Source organism: Magnolia sinica, chromosome 1, assembly GCF_029962835.1.
Source record: "Magnolia sinica isolate HGM2019 chromosome 1, MsV1, whole genome shotgun sequence".
NCBI classification, from domain to species: Eukaryota; Viridiplantae; Streptophyta; class Magnoliopsida; order Magnoliales; family Magnoliaceae; genus Magnolia; species Magnolia sinica.
In genome coordinates, this window is record NC_080573.1 from 108393758 (window position 1) to 108415236 (window position 21479).

The 21479-nt window shown below is 40.1% G+C and overlaps 1 protein-coding gene and 1 non-coding gene across 3 annotated transcripts in view; one reads left to right on the forward strand and one right to left on the reverse strand.

The window, feature by feature from the left end:
- LOC131253452 (protein RNA-directed DNA methylation 3-like) overlaps window positions 1–14037 on the forward strand; it is a 47228-nt gene extending 33191 nt beyond the window's left edge. Inside the window, exons 14-16 of one of the 2 annotated variants that reach the window (XM_058254444.1) lie at window positions 11024–11060; window positions 11153–11213; window positions 11330–14037. In XM_058254444.1, coding sequence (XP_058110427.1) covers window positions 11024–11060; window positions 11153–11213; window positions 11330–13782 — 2551 coding nt within the window. In that variant the 3' untranslated portion in view covers window positions 13783–14037. Of the gene's footprint in view, window positions 1–11023; window positions 11061–11152; window positions 11214–11320 lie in introns of both variants that reach the window. The other variant, XM_058254437.1, reaches the window with a different exon arrangement.
- A 3298-nt stretch (window positions 14038–17335) lies between these two features.
- LOC131223360 (small nucleolar RNA R71) lies at window positions 17336–17442 on the reverse strand. Its single transcript, XR_009160397.1, has one exon. It is a non-coding gene; the product is annotated as a small nucleolar RNA R71 (small nucleolar RNA).
- Between the last annotated feature and the right edge of the window lie 4037 nt (window positions 17443–21479).

Here is a 21479-nt window from a genome sequence, read left to right on the forward strand (position 1 = left end):
TTTGCTTCTCAAGCTCGGGGGCTTCATTGGGGGTTTACTTTAAAAATTCCAAATTATCGAACCTCGACCTAGCCCAACGATTACCAGCCAAAAGCTTCTTATAGAAGGAGACTATGACATCACAAATCTTGATCTTATCCTTGGAAGGGACCTCGTCAATCGAAAGAGAAATCCTATTAGCCCGAGCCCGAGCACTAGCAATACTATGAAAGAAATTGCATGGTTCTTGTCCCCTTCTTTAAGCCACACCGCCCTCGATCTCTGCCGCCATTTTATTTTGTCCTCCGTGGCTTGGGAAGCAAATTGGATGGAAAGGTCGACCCTCTTCTATCTATCAATGGGCAATAAGTCACCACCCTCTTCCAACAAATCAAGCTCTTGAATTTCTTCCGCTATCTTATTGAACTCTGCCTCCCTCTTGCCAAGAAAATCCTTTTTCCAAGCTTTGATTTTTTCTTTCACTGGTTGTAATTTTTTGCTTAACCTACATCTAATGTTGTCATAATCGTTATCGTATTGTAAAACATAATTTTTTCTTCAGATTTTCATAAAAAATATAAAAATTGCAAATAAATTAAAAAACAAAAAAGAAACATATCAATCATCCATTTTATCATGAATATGCATGAAAAACAATTTAATCTAAAATTGTGATAAACTGTATACTAAATGTATTATTGATTCTTTGTGAATGTGTTGTATCTTCATGTCATAATCAAGTTAAAAAATAACCCTTTTCCCATCCCATGTACATGTAAGTTTTCTATATGATTAAAAAAAATAACACTTTCCCATCCCCCCATTTACATAAGTTTTCTATATGATTAAAAAAATAACATTTTCCCATTCCCATTTACATGTATAATGTATTCTCTATTCAGTTGTTTCTATAAATCAAAAAGGAAATAAAAAGTCCAAGTGAATTTATTCTTTGTCGACTGTGGCACTGGCGATGCCACCATCATCGCCCTCGTCGTCAATGAAATTGATCGAATCCAAGGGTTGAAAACCCCAAGTGCAGGGCTGCGATGCAGTAATAACTTGGTGAGACCAAGGTCAAATCCTTAGGGAATGGGGAACGCGGCTTAGAACTAATCTAAAGCTAACGGTTGGTTTGGGTTTTTAATACAATGAAGTAGAAAAGGGTTTTAAAATAATAAATAAAAGACTAAGGATTCAGGAATCCACTCATAGCAATCACAATATCTCATTCACTGATTCAATGTATAACTCTATTGGAATCTAAGTCCTATCCTATCCAATCGGAAGATAATTCTGTTAAACCAATCATTAACACCAATAAGATATGATTTTGATTGAATGACTCTCCTATGAAGCACTCAGATTTCAATTGCAATGAATCAAAAGCGTTTAAAGCACCCTTAAGTGACAATAGATCAATTAATTATACCGATTGGATCCTTCTCTAATTCAGTATAAACAATTGTTAAATCAAAACATTCATTGTACTCGTAGTGTACAATAAATCTAGAAATAAACAACTCAAAGATTTTAAAGTAAATCCAAATCTATTTCAATCCACTTTCATCATTCAAACCAATGTTATTGAATCAAATAAACTAAATACTATGATTAATTACAAGCTTCATCCCTTAGCCTTAGCTAAGAGATGAGCCTACCATGGCTAGCATTTTAGAACAAAAGAAAGACAAACGACAAACTAGAACTGAAGGATTGAAGAAGAATAACGACTTCGTGGAAGCTTCGCTACTCGTAGGCCTTTCTCCCAAGCCCTAATTCATACTTGGGAAAGCTTAAAACATCCTTTTAAATAGGAAAAATTCACATTGACTTGGAACCGACTTCAATTTTTGCACTTTTGTTAGGCTTTAGTGGCACCGACTGTAGTCTTCGGTCGCATCAAATGGGTCTCTCGGTTGCAACCGAATTTCTTCAATATTCATCTGAAGTATCTGTCTCCCTTAAGTCGCATTGAGCTTTCCTTCGGTTGGACCGAACATGGCTTCGGTCGCACCTAAGGGTTGAGCCGAATTAACTCTAAAAATCACTATTTATTATTGGACTATTCTGTGCACATTCGGTCGGACCAAACCAACCTCAGGTGGGACCGAACAGTCTGTTATTTCTGTTATTGCACTTTGTGATTTTTCAGACTTTTCTCCATCATTTGTCCTTGGTTTTCTTGGATCTTTGGCATGTGAATTCTTCAATAATGTCTTCCAAATCTCCAATTCTTCATTGATCATTCTTTTGAGCTTTAATTCCTCCATTTAAGCACATATTCATCTTAGGCTTCCGAATTACCTTGTATATATAAATCATATATAATTAGATCAATTTAGCACTTAAATACTAGGAAAGCAAATGTAATTGCAATGATAAATATGCAATATTTAGACATTATCATAAATCAACATCATCTTTATCTTCAGAATTTGATGTTGAAATAAACTCCTCTTCCTCATCTTCTGCCACTTTTGCTTTTCCTTTCGCTTTACTTTGAATACTAAATTTCTAGGACCTACAAAATAGTTTTTGCATAATGAATTATAATATAAGATTATTAATTAATAATTATAAGACTATAAGACTAAACAGTATTATGAGTCATACGACATGCAATTATACCAGTTCGCCCATCTGGTCTTGATGTGGATCCCCCTTTGTGTGCTTCCTCATTAAATTCAAGACCCAACCATGTTTGTAAATATAGACCATTATAGCCCTTGCTTTCGCCACAGTTTCCAAATGAACTTGCAACTTTCCAATGTCTGCAAGCATTAAGTCTATACAATGGGCCGCACATGGAGCCCAAAATGTCTTCCTTTTTTCCATTAACATCTGACCCACCTTCAAATAGGAGGATTCACTATCTGTAACTACCTGTGCTACATTGTCTTTGCTTGCTTCATTAATAATTGACCTGAGTAAGCTCAACAAACTGTCTGCATTTTTTGAAATATCAGACGTATCAACAGATTGCAAAAATACAGTACTGCTTGGACTATTAATCAAAAAAATTGTAATAGACCGATTAACTCCATCGGCCCACCCATTTGACATTGTTGTGCATCCAGTCCTCGTCCATTTCTTCTTATAAACATCAATATATTTCTCTATCAATTCAATTTCCATGTTTAAAAATTTATTCCTTATTTTGTGATACAACGGAAGCTTCAATCACAACCTAAATGCAACAACCACTTCCATCATATGTGCAGAGAATGGGCTCTTTATAAAGTTAAACGGTAGAGCATTCGCATATAGAAATGGGAAATAGATAGGCACACACTGATCTATCTCTCTTCTTCCATATTTTGTTTAGAGTGACTTATTGTTTTTCTTTTGGCCCACTCTTTCTTCCCATAAAATCATTCATAGTTCTTTTTCTTTTTCCTCCACCATTTGATCCACATCATCAATAATAGGAACCCTTCCAACATCGTACGCCAATTCTTATTGTTGCTTCTTCTCACTAACATTACCATCCAACATATTCTTGAATCTTTCCACTATATTATCACCGACTTGGCGAGATGCTGCTACATTTTTCTTTGTTTGGGCTAAGGTGATGTTTCATTCGAAACGCACCTCTCCAATATGCCTTACCACAAAAATTACATCTTAGGTGGGGATTATTGTTCTCATCTGTCTTTGAACAATATTCCCACGTAAGATCACTGTCCTTGGTCTTTGATTTCTTTTCCATATCAAATGCTCAATAAGAATCAACGCACAAATGACAAGCCTACATATTAAGAAAAAAATTATTTAGGCACCACACAAACATAGAAGATTATAAATGATTAAAAAATGAGAAAACTATTGAAATTTTGAAATAAATGAGAAAACTCTTGAAAAATATTAATTAGGCCCGCATAAATTCCTAATCTCACCATTTTCTCTCAAAAGAAAGAAAAGAAGTGATATTACACTGTTTGTAGGGCCTCAATAACTTTTAAATATGAAAGCCCTAAAACAAATTGCAAAAAATTGAAAAAAAAATAAAAAAAAAATATATTTTTTTTTCTTCCGAAAAATGCATATTTTCACTTAAATATGAAAGAAATGAAATAAAAAAGAGTACATCAATATTTTATATGTATTCTTACCAATTTTAATGTAGAAATCGAATGCAATAAGTGGTGTTCGATTCCGTTGAGCGACGAAAAAGATATAACAATTTCTTTCTCTTGATTTCCTATGGCCCACAACCTCCCAAAGTCCCCAAAATCTCTCAAAAGTAGCAAAAGAAATGATATTTTAATGAGTGTGGGGCCTAAATAGCTTTTTAAAACAAAAGCCATAAAAAAAAAAGGGGAAAAAAATCAATTTTTTGACTAGAAATCGTCGTTTTTAAAAAATGAGATTATCGAATCGTATGATTAATTCCATTTTGTGATTTAGGTGTACAATTCGTATCGTACAATACGATTCAAATCGTACAATTTTGAAAACATGGCCTGTATCTTGCATATCCTTGAACTGAAAAAGAGGTTCACCAATCTACTATAAGTTGATCAAAACCTTTGACTTCCAGCCATGTTGCCTTGAATCTATAGGGTTTAGGACCCTAATTATCTTCAACAATCTCGAGAAGAACATGCTGGTGATTTGAAGCCACTCTAGGGAGGCCCCATTGACTGACCAACGGATACTTCTCGATCCAATCTGCAGACAACAAAAATCTATCGAGGTGTGACGTAGCAAAATTTTCTTGCCCGCTAGACCAAGTGGAAGTGGCCTCTCTCATAGGCTAGTCCAAATTGTGACGACTAGCCCAGTCTGAAAATATAGATATAGACTTAGTAACTTGGCCCCCCTGGATTTTTCATAAGTGAATCGCGCCACGTTAAAGTCTTCATTGATACACTAGGGAGCATCCCACTTCTGCCTAACACCGTCAAGCTCCTTCCAAAACGATTTGCGCGGGCTGCTCTTGCATGGGCCATATACAATTGAAAAAACCCAAAGGAATCTCGAATAAAAATCCTGTAACAAGACAGAAAAATATCCCAAAAACAAGTCGACCCAATTCCAAACATTCGATTTCCATGCAATAAGAATACCCTCAGCTGCCCTCGAAGCGTCAAGAGAAATCCAATATATATTATTAATCCCCTAGATGGGATTGAGCGTACCTCTGTTTGCTGCTTGGAGCTTGGATTCTTGTATTGCGATGATGTTAGGCTTCACCTTCTTGCATATCCTATTGACCTAGGCCCTCTTTGTGCTACTCCCCAACCATCTTACGTTCCATGATAAAATAATCATAGGTCACCTCCTTACCCCAATCTCACCCTTATATCCCTTCATTGCCTTTCATTGTAGAGTTGTAATTAATAGAATATTCTAAGCTCATAAGTTCCCTCTAGCCTCTGGGAGACTTCCTGGTCTTTGGCATCTGTCCTTGCTGACATTGAATTGCCCTGGTCTGCACAAACTGGTAGAAGTCATAAACATCTTCATAGCGCAGTCCTTGTGACATTCCGACTAGCCCCCCACTCTAACCAAGACGTCCTTTGTTCATTGGAACTGTTCCTCCATGATCGAAGCTTTCCTTCTAATGGTCACAAAGTCCGCTGCATCCTGCTATCTTTGAAAAGGCAGACTGACACTGAATCATCCCTAATCTTCTCGGTACAGAGAGCAATGACGACGATAGCTTTCTCCGGAAGATCTTCCCCCTAGGATCCTACTTCCAGCAACAATCCTCCATTCTCTAACTCTACTGTTACTCGAGCCTCTGATTCCAACTAAAGACCTTCCCTCTGACACAATTCCAACTAGAGACTCGATCTCTTGACTACCCTAGCTTTGGAGCTACCTTCAGACAAGGTCACGATCGCGGACTCTCCGAATGTAGGGAAATCTCGAGACCTCTTGGATCATCGCAACGAAGGGGATCCAAGGATGTAATAACCTTCAACACTTGAAAAGAGGGCCTTCTTTTATAAGTATTAATCGGGATGGGATCACACTTGCGAAAAGTTTGGGCACGTGGAGATAATATTAAAGATCCCGCATGTGTCGAAGGACAACACATACACACATGTGGTAAGACTACGGATAAGGACCCCACTTTTGTCACCTCACGTGTCTGGAACGAGGACCCTTTGTCTACTGACACTTGATCCAAGTTGTGCCACGTGTCGGCATCTACGTAGTCCCCCTCATCCAAGCAAGCCTCAACACCGGATGAAACTCCTGAAACTTCTGCCCTGTGTATATACTGTCACATCCTCCCAGACCGGAGGCTCGTGCAAATCGTTGCCACCACGTGGTTGGTTTGCAGCCGGCTTGGGACCTAAACCTCCCTTAAGCTAGAGCTTCAGGGAAACACATCTACTCCCTGATACTCCCATGTCACACCAAAAGTCATGTGTGGCTATAACGCCTTCCCCTTCTCCACCCACCTACCAACCACAAACACATGGCGTTGTGGATTTCTAGTGTTCCAACGGAGTTTTTGAGCTTTGCTCTTTCCTTTGAAGAAGGCTGAAAAACATGGCTGCTTGGCTCGCCCACCGCCTCTTGCAAGCTCCAAAGACCTCCCCAACGAAGCTGACAACCTGCCGACTCACCTCCTTCTAAACTCACAACACTGCCTTCCTCTCCCCTATAAACGTCGTTACAGTTTCCGGAACTGCCTTCTCTTTCCTCTGCAAGATTTGGACTCTAGCCATCCCAATCTCCTCCCCATTCTCCGTTAACGGATCAATCATTGTCACTTCTCCGAAACAATTAGCAATGGTGATGAAAAAAATCCCTAAACCAGAATTCGAGAGGGATTCCCCAAAAATAGCACCAAGCCTCCTCGTTTCCAAACATCGAAAAGTCCTCCCACCTGAGAATCTGCACAATTGGGTCGTCTCTATGCAGAGCCCCAACCATGAGAAGTAAGTCCACCTTCACTAGAGGTTGAAGGCAGATCTAGACCCCCCCCCCCCAGGTAATGGCAACAACCGAGCAGTGCAATGAATCCCACGACCTTGGAATTACCTCCAGATCGAGTCGAACGATCATCTCCCTGCTGAGCATCTCAGTCGAAGCCCATTTCCTATCCCATGTATGATTCTCCATAGGAGTCTTTGAGGTATGGTCATTTAAGAGCTTTTGAAATAGGACATCCCGCCACCGCCTCGCAATAGGAAGTGGGATTGTCTCCCCCACACTGACTGGAGGGCTGTGAAAGTTGTGGGATTGTCTCCTTGGCCGATACCTGCGGCTCCCCCCACTATACCTTTACCCTTGACCACTGCACGGGCCTCCCTCTTCCTGATTTGAAGCTTAGGTTAGCTCTCTGCACCAATAGTTTCCTCCCTACAAAACTCTCCCCGTGCAACATTGAAACTGCTCTCGCCAATTCCTCCTTCGTTCTCATCCTGACGTAGGCGAAGCCCCTGGGTGCTTCCGTGATTCTGTCCCTTGGCAAGACGACCTCCATAACCACCCCTGCTCTCCCAAACACCCTTGAAAAGTTGATCGGAAGCCAAACTTCCAGGAATCCTTCCACAAATAGAGTTGGATAGTCAGATATTGTTTTATTTCCCCTTGATTTCTTCTCCGAGGTCAGTTGTCTAAGATGAACCGTCTCCCAGGGATCACCATCCTCTTCTCCCGCACCCTTGTCCAACCTCGACGAACCTAGCCCCAGAGCTATTCCTCCTGCTGCCCTAACAGAGTTTCCACTTGCACCAAGTTTATAGGTACTCGGTTTCTGGACTGCTTCCGCTTCCCACAGCGCAGCTGACTTTCTTCTCCTATGAACTATCTTCCAAGGATTACCATCCTCTTCTCCCACACCCTCATCCAACCCTGACGAACCTAGCCCCTGAGCTATTCCTCCTGCTGCCCTAACAGGGTTTCTGCTCACACCAGGTTTATAGGTACTTGGTTTTTGGACTGCTTCTGCTCCCCGCAGCGTAGCTGACTTTCTTCTCCACATTCTGGAGCAATATCCTCAAACTTCTCCCTTGTTAAAAGGAAACCTGTAAAAATTCTGATATTTTTCTGTTTTTTCCCTGTGAAAAATCCAAGCTGAAATTGCTGGAGAGGCTGTTAGAAAAAAAAAAAAAAAAAAGAAGACAAAAAAAAAGAAGAAAAAAGTGGAGAGAGTTGTAGTAAAGAAAGAAGAGTAGAATATATCCTTTGTTCCTCTCCCTAGCATGCAATGGATATATACTGCATAAAAAAAGTAGTATATTTCAATTTGCACGCTTTGCAGTTCTGTATAATGACATCAATTGTGATATATATTACAGAAAGTAATCAAAGTAGATAGATGGTCATAGAAATCAGATCTAGTTATGCCTCTCTACTCATTTATTTTAAATAAATGGAGATTTTGCCTCTTTAGAATTGTATTTGGTCTTCATCGTTCTCAGATTTGAAGTGGGTATGCGGAAGTCTTTTGAAGTTGAAGGGTGGTCAGGTTATAATTAATACATTGATGCTTGGAGCTTGTAAAGTCAAGAACAAGGATTGGAGCAAGAAACAGTTTGCATGGTGGAGATTGAAATTCTTCAGGTTATAATTTGATTGTTTGGAGGGAAGTGAATATAATCACCCAAGGATTAGTATGCAGAATGCCCCTTAAAAAGAAAGGTTGTGATCTTGTTAGGATGGAGGAGATTAACTGATGACCAGTGTTTGAAGTATTGTTATTGCAATATATATTGCACACTTGTGATACGGAAATATCTTGGGAAATGTTGGGAAATATTGCATGTATTGTGTAATTTATTGCAGTCTGAGGGAAACATTGGGATGGTCTAGGAAAATGGTGGAATTTTTCAGTGAAACTTTAGGAGATGTTAAAAGACACATGATTACACACTTAGAACTCAAAACATTACAAAAAGTTGGGAGTTGTGCGTAAGCTGGACGTTGAGAAAGCCTATCACCACACGGTATGGGATTTTTTAGACTACATGTTCAAAAGATTGGGGTGCGGGGACAAATGGAGGAAATGGATTTAAATTTGTGTCAAATCATCTTGTTCTCAGTGCTAGTGAACGTGTCTGCGAAAGGGTTCTTTAAATCAACTAGGGGCCTAAGACAAGGGGACCTACTCCATGTCTCTTTCTGGTCATTGGGGAAGCCTTTAGCTGCATGCCAGCGAAGGGCCAAGAGATGGGCCTCTTTAGAGGGTTCAAGGTGGGCCAAATGGGGGATATAATAACTCGTCTTCAGTTTGCTGTTGACACCATTACCTTTTGCGAAGCAGATCTAGATATGATCGACGACTCGCAAAAAGTGGTCATGTTTTGAGGTGTTATTTGGGCTGAAAATTAATCTGGAAAAAATAAAATGTTGGGTATTCACATTGTTTGAATGATCTCCGATATTATCGAAATATCTCCAATAATATCGTTATCTCCAGCTTGGCAATACTGATAACACTGGTAGCGATCTCGATAACACCGGTAGTATTAGAAATTCCGGGCATCAACAATGTATCGCTAAGTATTGTCAACGTATCGTTATCGCTATTATTTTCAATTGTGTAAATTCTAGGCATTGCTTATATTGCTAATGTATCGATATCGTCACTATTTTCGACTGCGTAAATTCTTTGCAATGCTTGCATCACAATTCACAAGTGTATTTGCGATATTTCAATAATATCACCAATATAGAGATATCACAGAAAGTTTGTTTATTAAAAAAAATTCTTCTTTTTTTTTTTAAATTTTTTTTATGAGCACATTGTTGTATGCAGTTTCCAATTTGTCATTGCTAATATCTCAATATTATTGTTATCATAACATGCGTGATATCAAGACCAAAATCTTTCGTTTCCTTTCTAGTTGTTGATTATTTTTCGGCAAAATATCATGAGTTGCCGATATTCTGCAATATTGATAGATGTTTGGATGGAAGGTTGGATGAACGATTGGATGGTTAGATGGGATGGATGGGGTGGTTAGACTGTTTCTTACAACGACACATGCTTTTAAGCCCCCATTAAATGGAAACTTTCTGTGTATACATTCTTTTTGCAAACTTTTTATTCCTAACTATGTAAATATGTGTACTTTAGCATATCTTGAAGTTTCACTGAAAATTCTACCGTTTTCCCCATGTTTTCCCACATTTCTGGTTATCGGCGATATTATCGACGATATTGATATTGTTTCCGTATCCCAGGCCAGCGAAACTTGTAGCGATACCGATACTTCGAACACGTGACACAAACTAAATAAGAAATTTGGGTGTGGGTGCGCGCATGCTTGTGCTAGTGGGCTAGTGTGAGGGGGCATGTGTGTGGTATTTTGTGGAAAATGGAGTTTGCAGCATAAGGAAAAGTGAAGAAATGGTGCCAAAGGTTCCGATAACACAAACTAAATAATAAATTTGGGGGCATGTCCTAACTATTGGTGTCCGTTATGACTATGACCATGTAGTTTGGGACATGACTATGAAATTTTGAACATTAGTGTTTCCCCATGGGAATTGATGATGCTAATTTCCTAAAGTTTTTACAATGATCCATGTTTTCTGAGAATTCGTAGTGAAGCTTCCTTGGATATCTAGTACCTTTACTAAACCAACTAATAGCTGGTGTTAATGTTTTGTGGAGTGCTTAAAAGGAAATGACATGGTAACACAAAAGATCCATGGGTAGTCTCATTAACTCAAACTGGAGTAGAATCATATAATGTCATTAGTAGAGGACTAGTCGTTTTTTTTTTTTCTTTTTCTTTTTTTTCTTTTTAAGTGTACTTATCTGGTTGCTGTCGTGATTATTCTCAACGGCTGTTCTTATGGTTGAGAATGGATGTTTACTTTGAATTTAGGTGTATTATTTGTCCTGTTCTAATTTGAGATTTGTTGATATTTAAATCCTTTTTTCCTGTCGTGGGATCATTCACAGCCATGATATCATCGATTCTTGTGGGGTTCTCTCTGTTATATGACAAATTTGAACTGTACTTCATTTATAGTTATGGCTCTTGGGTATTAGTATTTCCTTCGCATTTGTCATAAACTCCATATATCTTGCTGCAACCTGATAACTGAAACCATTTGTTCGCAGGGAGTCTTGGCTTGATTCATCTACCTCTGGCTTTTTGGTTGGTTTCTTCTCTACAGGAGCCCTGATGCAGCTTTCAATTATATTAATATTAATTCTAATACCAAAGTCCTTTTGTGTGATTAACTTCAGGGGAACTTCACTGATGCAGACCCTTTCAGTACCATATCTAGCAATTATAATGATGGAACTGGTATGTAGTATGAAATGTCTAATTATTAAATCCCAACTGCCTTTTTGTTCCTGATCATGCTATGGAAATTACTTCTTTTTAAATATTCTAATCCCTATATGGTTTAGGTGAAACAGCTGACCCTTGGGGAAGTGCCACATTGGGAGGCGGAAATCAATCAAATTGTTCTACTAAAGCCACGGATAGCTGGAACAAAGCAACACCTGTAAGTGGAGATCAGAGTGCATCATGGAATAAAGCAATGGATGGAGACAAAGTTCCTGGTGCTACAAAAGAGCAAGCTGGTAGTTGGGGAAGTGATGCACATGCTTGGGATAAAGCTACAGCTAAAACTAATGATGGTAACAGTGGGATTGACAGCTGGCAGAAAAAGGTTCCAACTGGAGGTCAAGCGGGCGGTTGGAATGATGCGGGAAGCTGGGGCAAAGCAAAACCTGAAACCGAACATCAGTCTGATCTTCCAACTGATGAAATGGGTGGTTGGGAGAAAACAAAAGGTGCAGCTAACGATCAAGCGGACTGTTGGAAAAAATCAGAAAATAACAGGGATAAAGGGAAAACAGTTATCCAAGATAATACGAATTCTTGGGACAACGAGAAAGGTGGCCTTGGAAATGAAACAAGCTCATGGGGCAAAGCAGTGGACTGTCAAGGTAAGACGGATAAGGATGACCTGTGGGGCAAATCTGCTGGCAGTTGGAAGGGAATGGAAGGTTCTACTGGAAGTCAGGGGGGTTCTTGGAACAATGCAACTGCTGGAAGAGAGAATCAGGGAGGAGGTTGGGACAACACGGCTGGACGTGGAACCCAGCCAGAAATTGGAAATGGTGGACAAGCAGGCGGCTGGAACAAAGCCAAAGGCGAGAGTGGAGGTCAGTCTGATTCATGGGACAAGTTGAAAGGTACAAGTGAAGGAGATGCAAAAGGTTGGAACAAAACGGAGTTCAGGAGCCAAGGTCAGGCTGACGGTTGGAACAAACCAAAGCCTTCAGGTGGTGATTGGGCGTCCAGCTGGAATGGGGATGGAGGTGGAAAAAGCGATCAAGCTGGGAGTTGGAATAAACCAAAAGATTCCGATGGTGGGTGGGGATCTGGTTCTAACAGAGGAAGGATGGGGAATTTTGAAGAAGGCGGAAATAGAGATCAAGAAGATGGTTGGAACAAGCCAAGGAATTTTGATGGAGGTCGGGGATTCGGTGGGAGGAGAGGAAGGGGAGGAGGAACTAGAGGAAGAGGTGGGAGAGATTATTCCGAAAGAGAAAAACCTTTTGGTGGTGACCAAGAGTCCGGTTGGAATGGAGATGGAGGTGGAAGAAGGGATCAAGCTGAGAGTTGGAATAAACCAAAAGATTTCGATGGAGGACGGGGATCCAGTTGGAACAGAGGAGGGACGGGGAATTTTGAAGGTGGAAATGCAGATCAAGAAGACAGTTGGAACAAGCCAAGGACTTTTGATGGTGGTCGGGGATTTGGTGGGAGAAGAGGAAGGGGAGGAGGAAATAGAAGTAGAGGTGGAAGAGATGGAAGAGATTATAACGATAGAGGAAAACCTTTTGGTCGGGGTCAATCATCTGGTTGGAACAAAGATTCAGAGAACTCTTGGAATGAGGACGGGTCGTCTTCCAAGAACACTTCATCTGGTTGGAACAACAGAAATCAAGATGCTGGCAGAAGCGAAAACAAAGCGGATGGTTGGAAAGCATCTGATGGTGGTAATGAATCCAGTTGGAACAGAGGGTGGTCCATGGGTAAAGAAGCAGGCAGAAATGGAGATCAGTCATCTGGCTGGGAGAAGGATCAAGTGGAAGGTCATGATGGTGGCAGAGGCCTTGCCGGAAACCAATCCGGTTGGAACAGTGGTGAATCAAGCAATTGGATCTCACCCAAAGCTTCCGGCGGAAACCAGTCATCTGCCTGGAATCAGGGATCAACTTCAAATGACGATGCTGGAGGGAGTACAGATCGATCAGGTTGGAACAAAACAGAAGCATCGGGTGGGAATAGATCATCAGGTTGGAACAAAACCAATGCTTTTGGTGGCAGTGGTTCATCTGGTTGGGGCAGTGACACGGCTGCTAATAAAGGAGCAGATGGAAGCAGAAACGGAGGGAAGGGTGGGAGCCAAGATGGCAAGCAGGGTTCTGGATGGAACGAAGGGAAGTCTCCAGCCAAAGAAGCTGGAGAAATTGGAGATCAAGCTGATGGTTGGAACAGTGGAAAAAGCCTTCATAGCACCGGTGGATCTGGTTGGAATACCGGAGGGACTCCAACCAAAGATGCTGGTGAAACTACAGGTTGGAACCGAGCAAAAACCAGTGATGTTGCCAATGCATCCAGCTGGAACAATGGAACTGATCCAACGCAAGCAGCAGCTGGAGGTGGACATCAATCAGGCAGCTGGAACCAAGAAAGCAAAGCCCCTGCCGGGAATCAATCTTCTGGTTGGAACCAAGAAACCGTTGCAGAGAAACCAGCAGAGGGGAGCATTGATCAAGCAGACGGTTGGGATAAAGCAGCTGACCCTTGGGGCAAAGGAGGTGCGGGAAGCAACAGCAAGGGCGGGTGGTAATAGCTGTAGGGTGATGTTTTTTGGATGAACGCAAGACTTCTATGGTAAGTAGGTTTTGTAAATATTGGGGTGAATTTTGTCCTTGCCAATGCTGAGTCAGGTGTTGGGATCAAGGGTTAGAAATCGGTTTCGATGTAACCATATGTCCACCACCGAAACCGATTCGTATTTGCTGTATTGGGTGATAAGGGCTGATACAGGCGGCTACCCATCCTATGGAATAGATTAGATGAATGGATGGTCTGGATTACTTGATTTATCATTTGCCATGATGATAAAAGGGAGTTCTTTGATACCCTGGCACGATGATGTTTGATCCATGGGGCACTTAGAAATTGTATGCATGGCGTCCAAGTAAAATTAAAACAGACTGTTGCCAAGTCAGAGGCCCAAAATCAGATTGGTTGAGCCAATCATAACCTTGGATTCATGGACGCTTGTTTGTTGAAATAGGACCATTGGATATATTTCACTTTTTATCTGATATTCAGGTATTTGGTTCATGATACATCTGAACTGGGCCTAGTAATTTGGATATTTTGATTTGAATTACTTGTATTACAAAAATGCAATTTCTAAGTGTTTAGTATCATCCATGAGGAGGCAAGATCTCAAAGTTCTCCCTTGAAAATACCACATGTTTGAGTTGTTTGTGGGTCTAGTGTGATGTTTATGTAAAATCCAAGCCGTGCATGAAATGTGCCTCACTTTGAAGATTGGACACCACAAAAATCAGGCTGATCCAAATCTAAGGCAGGCCGCACCATAGCGAACAATTTAAAAATGTATCCTCATCTTCGAAATCAAGTGGTGTGGCCTATTTGTATTTTGGATCAGCTTGATTTTGCGCACATCCCTTCATCCTGGTGGGGTGCACCTTATGAATGGGCTGGATGGTAATTCACATCACAGTGGGCCTGATGCACATCCGGTTTTTTCAGTGGTGGGCATTCTTCACCAATTGTTCCCTGTATGTGGCCCCACTGCCTGAGATCTAGATTGACCTGATTTTTTATTTTTAAATTTTTGGTTCCGGACAAAACATGGAGGGGATGAAACCTGATGGGGATGATGTGGATTTTAGATGTGCACCAGTGGGCCTTGCTCAGCCACTGGTAATCCATTCCTGTTATTCTTCGGATTTTCAAATCGATTGTGATGCTGTAAATCCAACTTTGGAGACACCCTTGATTTCGTGGGCCTCTGGTTCAACTTTGCAGGAACATTGGCATTCCCTACCATCTCCACTGCTCATGTCAAGCGTGTCTTGGGTCATCGAATATTAATTTGGTGGGCCACAATTTGGTTGGACCCAAGATTAATTGTCACTAACAATCCTAGCCTCTTGACTGCTCTAGCCTTTTGCCATTGAAAGTGGGCTGTCATGTTTGTATCCTATCTATTCTTATTAGCCATCCATTTGATTTTTGGGTTATGGTTGTATGTGCTGTTTGTAGAAACTTCAAAAAAGACTTATTGGCTAAACACAGGTGGTAGTGGTAGGTGGACAAGCCCAGGCTCTGACCTGTTATTTTGGGTCTGGCATACATGGCTTGATCAATTTTCGGTCTGAGCTTGTAGTCCAGCGGGGCTGGACCTGCCTTCATATTTACATTGTGTTATATCCTACATATGTGCCTTTCCAATCATTGATTAGGCAAATGATTCATTCTTTTAATTGTCCATTTCTTCGTGCATGTGTGGTCCAGTCGATCAACAGATTATATTAGGAACATTGCTGGGAAATAAGGATTGTGTCTCAATTTTTGGGCTGGTTCTGGTTCAGCCTATTCATACTGGTAGGAGAAGAACCTGACTTGGTATCATTAAAAGAAGAAGAAGAAGAAGAAGAAGAAGAAGAGAGGAAGCAAAGCCAAGTTACCTTGTTACAGATCAATCTCTTCTTTGGCCAAAGATCTTACCATCTCCAAATGAACCAGAGCTATATTTCTTTTCAATTTTCATTCAAAGAGTTCGCATGTGTTTTTATGCCTTTTAGAGACCTTGAAAAATAGACAAATTATACTAGTCATAAGTTGAGCCTTGCGCTGGGCTCCGGTCAACATTATGTGTCTTCTGGGCTGGACTAAATTTGACCCGGCCGCCTATTGCCACTCCCAGTAATGTGCTTTGTCTCTACAATGTTCAAAAGACGTGGCTCGAGCCATTCAGGTTCTGCTCTCTGCACTGTCTAGTGATTGTATGCGTAAAGCAATCCAAGCCATCCAAGCCCCTTCTTCTTTGACAATGATAAGATGGTAGATTGTTACGTGGAATACCTCTTCCCAAAGTGTGATCCATGGTTTTCTAACCAAGCCATCCAAGCCCCTTCTTCTTTGACAATGATAAGATAGTAGAATGTTATGTGGAATGCATCTTCCCAAAGTATGATCCATGGTTTTCTAATCTAGATCGTAGTTCATCTTGATCCTGTAATTATCTTCATAACCGTCCTTTGGGGGTCATAAATCGAAATCTTAAGATTGTACTATAGAAGAGAGATTTTTGGGGAGAAAATACCAATCAATCATCTGAATTACTGAACCATTGGGCCCACTTGCCAGAATTACTGTGGAATGATGCAGCCCGCCTATTAGTGAGAAAATTGTGATACTCTACCAAAATGTGACGGATGATACGCAGGAACTTAAAAATATACTTGTTGTTTACACTCATTTCGAGAATATCATCGCAGATTTGTTATTAGATCCGTTCTCTCATTGGGTCTTTTATAAACATGCCAGGTACATTGCCTCCTAATAGATACGATGATCGTGGTCATGTGGCATGTGACGATTTATCCTCTTAAAAACATACCTCACCGAGAATATCATTGCTATATTTGTGATTAGATTCATTCTCTCGGTGGATCTTTTTTATACATGCTAGGTGTGTTGCCTCATAAATGAATATGGTGATTATGATCATGTGGCGTGCGACAATTCATCTCCTTAAAGGTATACATAAGGATTTATGCTATCGTATTAGTAATAGAATGCATAACACCGAAGGAAAATCAATTGAAAATCTCTTCAAGTGTGAGTATATCTTCCATGTGGTCGAAAGATTGTTTATCCATCACTGGATTAGACATCATCTAAGACCCTCAGAGTTAACTGAAGTTTTAGCTGTAAATTAACCACATAATCCCATGGAGGAATACTAAGATGAGAATGAAGTGCGCAATGCTCCTTCACCAAGAACATTGAGAGATTATCTCCAACCGGCGAGGACAATTATGCCTTCCTGCATGATTTTTCCACTCAATGCAAGAAACGTGGACTTCAAATTAGGAGTGATCCAACTACTCCCAAAGTTCCATGAACTTGATTCTGAAAGTCCGTATCTATACATTAAGGAATTCAATGAAATCATAGCAACATTGCATTTTCAAAACATCACTACTGACACGTTAAGACTTAATTTTTTTCCTTTCTCTCTAAAAGAAAAGGCTAAGTCATGACTTCGTTCTCTTCGGCCGAGATCAATTAGGACATAGGCCGAGATGACCCGGGAGTTCCTAAAATAGTTCTTCCCGATTCACAAGACCAACACCCTGAGGATAACAATAATGAATTTCTCCCAAAAAGAGGAAGAGACTTTCTTTCAAAGTTGGGAGAGGTTTAAAGATCTCTTGAACTCTTGCCCATATCATGGATACGAAATTTGGTAGGTCATAAGCTTTTTCTATGATGGATTGACTTTGCCCATACGTCAATTCGTGTAAATGATGTACAGTGGAGAATTTTTGAATAAAGAAGTCGATAACGCGTGGGACAATTTTGATATGCTCGCTGAAAACGCACAGTTATGGGACACCTCCTCAAAAGCTACAACTTCCGGGCCCAACCAATCAAGAGAGAAGGGACGAATTTATGTCTTAAACGAAGAAGATGATGTAAATGCTATGGTGGCTAGCCTTACAAGAAAGGTGGAAGCCATGGAACTAAGGAAAGTAGAAACGGTCAATCCCGAGGAGACCGTTGAAGTTGTGTGTGGTATTTGCGCTAGTAACATACACGTGACACAAGATTGTCCCACAATTTCTGTATTTCATGAATTGTTATATGAGCAATCAAATGCCGTAAACAACTATCAAAGACCGTTCAACACCCCTATTTCAAACACATACAATTTCAATTGGAGGAATCATCCTAATTTCAGCGAGAATGGTCAAACGACTGGTACAAATAGGAATTCTCAAGGGGCTCTCCCTCAATTTCCAAATCAGCAAAGACCCCAAGAGGATTCGATTCTGAAACATATCCAAAATCAAGAGCTCTTTAATCAAAACACTTTACAAGCATTATAAGACCTTAGTAAGTCCATTCAAAGAATCGAGTTACATCTATCGATTAGGGAGAAATGGACTTTTACACCTCAACTTCTCTCTAATCTGAAGCTGCAATGTGAAATAAGTGACCCAAGCTCTTTATATCAACATGTGGAACAAGCTAAACCCATCACCATCCTTAAAAATGGAAAAGAAATTGACAAAATCATCCCGACAAAGGCTGAGAAGCCTAAAGACTCGGAAAAATCTAAGAAGGATGATGAAATTAGTGACATCTCACATGAGAAAGAACCGAATAGACAATAAAAGCCGGTTGCACCATTCCCACTGCAGTGATTTCACCTAAGCCTCCGGCTAACACTTAAAAATCTTAAAAGTGCTTAAACATGTGAAAGTTAATATCCCTCTTTTGGATGCCATGAAGCAAATTCCCTCATATGCCAAGCTCCTAAAAGATCTATGCATTACCAAAAGACAGTAAAATATAGAAAATAAGATCTTTTTGGCAGAAAAAGTGAGTGTCATCCTCAAGCAAGATGTGCCACAAAAATATAAGGATCTTAGTAGCCCAATCATCATTTGTATAATTGGGAATCACTGGATTGAGCATACTCTTTTTAACTTGGGGGCAAGTGTAAATATGATACCTTACTTGGTCTACGAACAACTTGGACTTAGTGAATTGAAACCCACCAGGACCACACTACAACTTGATGATCATTCGATTCGTGTACCAAGAGGGATGATCGAGGACGTGTTAGTCCAGGTCGATAAATTTTACTATCCAGTGGATTTTACCATTTTGGATACTTAGCCCATCATGGATGTGAGCACTCAAATTCCCGTCATTCTTGGCCGCCCATTCCTAGCTACATCAAATACCATTATCAATTATAGGAATAAAGTTGTGAAATTATCTCTTGGGAACATGACATTAGAGCTGGACATTTTTTACAATATGAGCAAACAACCAGAGGATGTTGATGATACCCACAATATTAACATGATTGATTCATTCGTGGAAGATAGCACTTTTGACTCTATAGTCCAACACTTTGGAGACTTGTTTGGCCCACTCCCTTGATTTAGATGATGACATGATCAAGGGGATGAATGACTTGCTTGATGTAACACTGATACTTGAAATTAACCGGTGAAGACCACAATTTGAGTCATTGCCCCAAACCAAAACAATGCCTATGTTATCTAGTGTCAAGGCACCGAAGCTTGACCTAAAACCTCTGCTTGCTGATCTTAAATATGCCTACTTAGTTCAAGACGAGACATACTCAGCGGTGATTTCTGCCCACCTCGATGAAAAATAAGAGAGAATGCTCATTTTAACTCTCAAGGAACATTATAGAGCCCTTGGATGGACGATTGCAGACCTCAAGGGAATTGACCTTGTGATTTGTATTCACTGCATCTACTTAAAAGAAAATGCAAAACCTTTCGATAACCACAACACCGTTTAAATCCTAACATGAAGTGGTTAAAGCTAAGGTACTTGAGTAGTTAGATGTGGGTATCATATACCCTATATTTGACAGTTAATGGGTGAGTCCAACATAGGTGGTTCTTGAGAAGTCCAAAATCACCATCGTAGCCAATGCCGATAATGAACTCGTGCTAACTAGAGTTATTACTGGTTGAAGGATATGCATTGACTACCGAAATTTGAATACTGTCACAAGGAAAGACTATTTTCCTTTACGTTTCATGCAACCACCCGATTGGAGTATTCCTTTTGAGATTATGTGCGATGCATCAGACTATGCTATTAGGGCGGTGTTGGGCCAGATAAAGGAGAAGAAGCCTTATGTGATTTACCATGCGATTAGAATTCTAAATTATGCCCAAGTAAACTACTCTACTGCGGAGAAGGAACTCTTTGTTGTAGTGCTCGCTTTAAACAAATTTAGGTCCTACTTGATCGGATCTAAAATCATCATTTACACCGATCATGCGGCACTAAAGTACCTTATTTTCAAGAAGGATGTCAAGCCTTGCTTGATAAAATGGATCCTCCTACTCTAGGAATTCGATATTGAAATACGTGATAAAAACAAAGTAGAGAATATAGTAACTGACCATATCTCTCTAGACTCGTCCTATTTGATTCCCTTGAGCTGACATCAATAAATGACATGTTCCCTGACGAACAATTGTTTAAGCTTTCCCAACTACCTTAGTTCGCTGATATCGCGAATTATCTTTGCTACAGGTTTCACACTGACACATTGGACTGTGTAAGATAAGAATAAATTCTACGCTAAGGTGTGCGAGTTTATCTGGAATGATCCATATCTATTCAAATATTGCCCAGATAAAATTTTAAGGAGATGTGTGCCCGAAAATGAATATTAAATCATATTCTCCTTCTATCACTCTCAGGCCTATGGTGGTCACTGCTTTGTAAAAAAGACCACGGCTAAAATCTTGAAGTGTAGCTTTTATTGGCCCACTATGTTCAGAGACACTCATGAGTTTTGTAAAGCTTGTAAGCATTGTCAAAAATTGAAAGGATTATCCCATGGAAACATGATGTCACCGAACCTTATTCTAATTATTGAAGCATTCGACTGCTGGGGAATTGATTTCATGGGACCATTACCCTAATCTTTTGGAAACATTTATATTTTGCTAGCAGTAGAATGTTACCAAGTGGGTTGAGGCGATCCCGTGCCGAAACAATGACCATCGCACAATCATTCGATTCTTAAAAGAAAACATTTTGTCCTGATTCAGAACACCTCGAGCCATCATAAGTGATGGAGGGTCACACTTTTGCAAGAGGCCATTTGAGACCTTAATTTATATATATATATATATATATATATATATATATATATATATATATATATATATATATATATATATATATATATATATATGGCATTTCACACAAAGTAAGCACCCCCTATCACCCGCAGACAAGCAGTCAAGATGAAATTTTCAACAGGGAGATTAAACAAATTCTGGAAAAGATGGCTAACCCAGATCGAAAGGATTGGTCAATCCGTTTGACCGATGCTTTATGGGCTTACCGTACAGCTTACAACACCCACATTGGAATGTCTTCCTTTAAACTTGTCTATGGGAAGGATTGCCACTTACTTGTGGAGCTGGAATATAAGGCCTACTGGGCAATTAAAAATTTAAACTTCAATTTGGACAATGCTAACTCGTTGTGCAAACTTCAATTACATGAACTCGAAGAAATGTGGAATGATGCTTATGAGAATTCACAAAATTACAAGGACATGATGAAGGTGTTCCATGACCGGAACATTCTTCGAAAATCATTCACGTCAGGTCAAAAGGTCCTTTTGTACAATTCTTGCTTACATCTTTTTTCGGGTAAGCTTCTCTCTCATTGGACTGACCCCTTCATCGTTAAATC